The 4,623-nt window shown below is 38.8% G+C and overlaps 1 protein-coding gene across 1 annotated transcript in view; it reads left to right on the top strand.

Annotated features, from left to right (window-relative positions):
• LOC122080073 (deoxycytidylate deaminase) overlaps positions 1-4,114 on the top strand; it is a 22,066-nt gene extending 17,952 nt beyond the window's left edge. The window contains exons 6-9 of the mRNA XM_042646949.1: positions 2,482-2,545; positions 2,673-2,726; positions 3,635-3,736; positions 3,880-4,114. Coding sequence (XP_042502883.1) covers positions 2,482-2,545; positions 2,673-2,726; positions 3,635-3,736; positions 3,880-3,936 — 277 coding nt within the window. The 3' untranslated portion in view covers positions 3,937-4,114. The remainder of the gene's footprint in view (positions 1-2,481; positions 2,546-2,672; positions 2,727-3,634; positions 3,737-3,879) is intronic.
• The last annotated feature ends 509 nt before the right edge of the window (positions 4,115-4,623 follow it).

The raw sequence follows: 4,623 nt of genomic DNA, 5'->3' as shown, positions 1-4,623 counted from the left end.
TTGTAGTACATTTGAAACATTTGTGGCAAAATGAAACCAGCATTAACTAATTCCCCCCCAAGATCCTATTCCAAATTTTAGGCACGTGAAGTTGATTGCCATAGATGTAATAAATGAACTACGATTAATGGACTAAACTGGCTTGACAAGAAGACTGTTATGCTCAAAATGTACTCACCAATACCAGCTTGACATGTGGAACCAAGTCTGGGTGAGGCAGGCCAAGGCCGAACCACTGAACCAAACTTAGGGATCAGGAAACTAGACCAGGACCAGCTCAAGGGCTGGCTACCGCCAAGTCCACATCCGTAGGTCGGCACCCGAGTGACCGAGCTACTCATGGTCGCTCAGAGAATCCTAGATAAGGAAATTCATTCACCACAAGGCTATCTACTCCAAATCAAATACGTGACCTCCAAGGCAAGGAGACAAGAAATACTACCTAAAAGGACTCCTAATTGTCTCTAAAATGAAGGCGAATATGATGGGGACATCAATACATACGGGGACATCAATACATACAGCCGAAGGAAGAAGAAAACCAAACATTCTTTGTGGTTGGAGGATTAGAAGAAGGAAGAAGAAGAAGGAAAAAAAAAAAAANGAGCTTTAATTCACCGGAGGTGAATTCTTCCAAGCCGGGGAGAGTTGATGGGGACATCAAGACGTACAGTCGAAGGAAGAAGAAGACCCAACCTTTTTTGTGGTTGGAGGATTAGAAGAAGGAAGAAGAAGAAAGGAAGGCTCGATCCAGCCTTTCCAGCACTGGATCGAGTCCTCTCCTTCCAAATTTTGCCAAGATTGTGTGGCCCCCACCAAATCTGATAGTTTAGTAGTTTTATTTCTTAGGATTTTGTTTATTTGAGTCTTTAAGTTAATTAGGAAACTAAGTAATTATCCTATTGATTTCTTTTTAGAAAGTTTATTTGTTTATGAAATAGCATTCCTAGAATAATCTTTTCTTTTTAGTAATGAGTCTCTTATTTATGTAAGGCCATTGGCCACGGTTCTAATTAATGAATGAGAATTGAAAAAACAGCCAAGGAGCAAACCCCCCAACCCCTCTCACGATTCTCTCTTTCAATCTCGTCTTTCTCACCCTCTCTTTCTCGCCTTTTCTCTCTTTATTCTCTCTCGGTTCTCTCTTCTCTTACCTCCCTCCCTCCCTCTCTTACTTTTATACCTTTTCTCATTGGAACTATTGCTGGATTGTTGACTCGAACTGCTACTGTTGCTGCTTACTGTCTACTGCTGCCGGCCAACATCTGCTGCTGCTACTACCTTTTGATGTTGAACTGTTGCTGTTGCCTTTGATGCTGAACTGCTGCCTTTGATCCTGAACTGCTGCTGATCTTCTCTTCAATACTGGGTTGCTGTTATCCTTTATGACAAGGACTGGGCTGCTGCTGATCTCTTTTCAACAATCGGACTGCTGATGGACGTCTTCTTCGAATCTGGGTTCTCTCTCTTTATTCTCAGGCCTGGGCAGCAGATAAGTATAGAGTAAACCCTCCCATTCCCTCCGTTATCCCCTCATTATTTACCCTGTTACTTCCATTAAAACCCACCCCCCTTTTGCCATTGTTTAACATTTTATTTACCACACTGTTTGCCTTAAGTATTGCTGGTCTTCTTATTACTAGTACAACTGATTTTAGAGCATATAGCATGGGGTTTCTATCTACTTTTGATGCTTAACAAACTAGTGCTGTAGCCTAATTTTGGTTGCTGCCATGTTCCCTACCCCATGTTTCCTCTTGAAGCTTGAGTGAGTTTATGTGTTTTTCTTCTTAGATTATTATTGCCCTTTGCTACTTTGTTTATTAGTCTTATTCTATTTTGCATGTTAAATCTTGTTTGTTGAGTTTATTTTGTCCTGTCTACCCAAGTCCCTTGAGGTAACCCTACCTAGTTAGTTAATCTTGTAGGAAACCTAGGCCCCTAGGAACCCCCTACATCAACCCTGTTTGGGAAATCATATCAGGAGATGGTAGCATCTTCTGACTGAAGATGCTCTACTAGTTCTAAAGAAATTTAGCAGGAGGGAAGTTTGGGAATTTGCCCTCGTTGGCTCTTGAGTTTGAGTGAACTTTGGATCAATGCGAAGCTTGTTTTTTTTTTCCCATAAAGATGGTCTTACTATAACTTCTTCTTTTCTAATCCCCCCTCCCAGGGAGAGGAGCAGAGTTCTTTAGTAGGTGATACTAAGTTTCTGTTTAGTTTCACCTTGCATTCGGGTATATATGATTCTGTTGACATATGTAATTTATGGGGTAATGTTCTCTGTCCATGAATGTAGCAAATGCTTCCGCCTTCCTGTGTTTCTCTCTCGTCTCCCTATGAAATGACATCTCTACTCTCTGTTGGGGGAGGAGAGAGAGAGAGAGAGAGAGACCCAGGGAGCGCTAGTGTATGCTACAATCCTGGACAGAGAAATCAATCCCATAATGTATTGTTCTTTAATTTCCTCTCTCCTTGCAGTTATGTATGTCATGCTGAAGTTAATGCTATCCTAAACACTAACCATGCATCTGCAGCAGGACAGGTGAACAACCCCCCTCTTGGTTTAATGTGTTGTCTTTTGTTATTTGTTGATATTTGCTGCTTCTCTGTGATTCTGTTGCTAAGAGTTTTTTTCTTTTACTTTCTCAAATGCTTTATTAATTGTGCAGAGGCTCTATGTCACCATGTTCCCCTGTAATGAATGCGCGAAGATAATTATCCAGGTTGGACTGTATTCCCTAAACTGCCTGGTCTTTTTCCTTTTCATTCTTTTATATTCCCTCCAAATTTATTAGAACATTGTTGTTTTAATTTTTAATGTTCTTGCATCTTCATTTTTTTCCTATTACTGGAACATGCTAGCATTACTATTTTTGCATTTCAAAACTAAATATTGTGGTTGTGAGCTTAGTCATGAGTCCTGAGTCTCCTGACCGCAATAACTCCATGACATGGCAGTCAAACAAAATCCTTTGGTAAAAACAATTCGTTTTCTTGTTGAGAATGTCCTTTAACAGCGAATAAATCGTACCAGACAACAATACATTTCACTACTACTTAGAGAAAGCTTGTTTTACCAATTAAAGTATGTTCATCCATGCATGTACTATTAAATGTACCAGTGCCCCCAATATTGTAGCGGAAACAGAGAAACTGATTAATCAAAAAGATGGGTAAAAGTGACAAACTAAGATCCTAGAAAAATGGGGTGAAGTGGGGATGGGAAGTTTATGTTTGCAAGGGAAAAGGAACACCCGGGGAAATTTATGGAAATAAACTTGCAAGAATGTGTACCAATCACGTGCTTCGAAAGATTCATGCATCACATCTATCCAAAAAAAAAGAAAACGAATTTGTACATCATGCTGTCCTTTCCCAGGAGCATCTCCAATTTCTATTAATGGACAAATAAAAATCTCAGATTACCTTACACAATCTTTTTGGGATTTTTTTTCCCTTTGACTGGAGCATGATGCCTGACAAAACATGTTGGTCTTGCTTTTCTGTTAAGGTCTCTCTAATTTTGATTTCTGCCTCAAAAACTGGCTGGCAATGCACTCTCTTATTCTGGTTTATATTATACCAACACCATATTGGTTTGGAAGACAGCATTATATTTTCCATTTTGCAGTCTGGTGTCTCAGAAGTGATATATTTTGTGGAGAAGAGGTTAAATAGCTCAGAGACTGCATATACTGCTTCTCACAAGCTGTTATGCATGGCTGGTGTTAAAGTAAGCCTTACTATCTTGACCTGGTTTTCATTATTATTATTATTATTTTTTTGGTGTCATCACTTGCATGTGTCCAGGGTTATTTTGCACAACTCATGACCTGACCATCCCCTCGCCCTCCCCCTCCTTTATTATTATTGCAGGTCAGGAAGCATCAACCTCAGATGACCCAGATTTTACTGAGGTTTGAGGAGCCGTAGAAGTAAAATTACTAAACTGTACTTACATCTCTGACATGAAATACTGGCTGTTGTAATCGCGCATGTATTGATCTTAGCTGCCAGACTTGGGGATCTAGTTCAGTGATAATATATACTTATGCTGTCATGTTACATTTTTGTTCCCTATTAAAGGTTCAATTGGCATTTTAAGAGCAAATATTTTCATAGAATATAAAATAATTTCTTGAATATCTGTATTTAAAACGAGATTGCTGTTAACATTTTTATGGAGCATTATTTCTTTAGCCTTTGGGTGATATCATAGAATTGATGCTGGTAATAATATCAGCAAAAGAACGTTCTCCCGTGCTTCCAAACATGTTGAACTCCACATATTCAATAAAAAAGGGTGGGTAGAAAAACTTATTAGATACCGGAGTCTTAAAAAAAGGACCTGAAATCAAAGAGGTATTCTTTACTCTTTATTTTATTCTTTTTTTCTTTTGAGGATATTTTAGCCACTCAATCGAAAGATACTGGGGATCTTTCCCGGTCCATAAGCCAAATTTGTTTCTTCTATCTTGATATAACCCAATGCACATTTTTGTCTGCACTTTTTACCCAGTCTATGAGCCAAATTTGTTTCTTCTATCTTGATATTAGAAAATTCACATTTTCTTCTGTGTTTTTGATTTTTCTTTTTGGAGGGTGAGAGGGGGTTTTTTT

The sequence above is a fragment of the Macadamia integrifolia genome, chromosome 5 (genome assembly GCF_013358625.1).
Source record: "Macadamia integrifolia cultivar HAES 741 chromosome 5, SCU_Mint_v3, whole genome shotgun sequence".
Taxonomy (NCBI): domain Eukaryota; kingdom Viridiplantae; phylum Streptophyta; class Magnoliopsida; order Proteales; family Proteaceae; genus Macadamia; species Macadamia integrifolia.
This window is presented reverse-complemented; position numbering and strand designations above follow the sequence as displayed.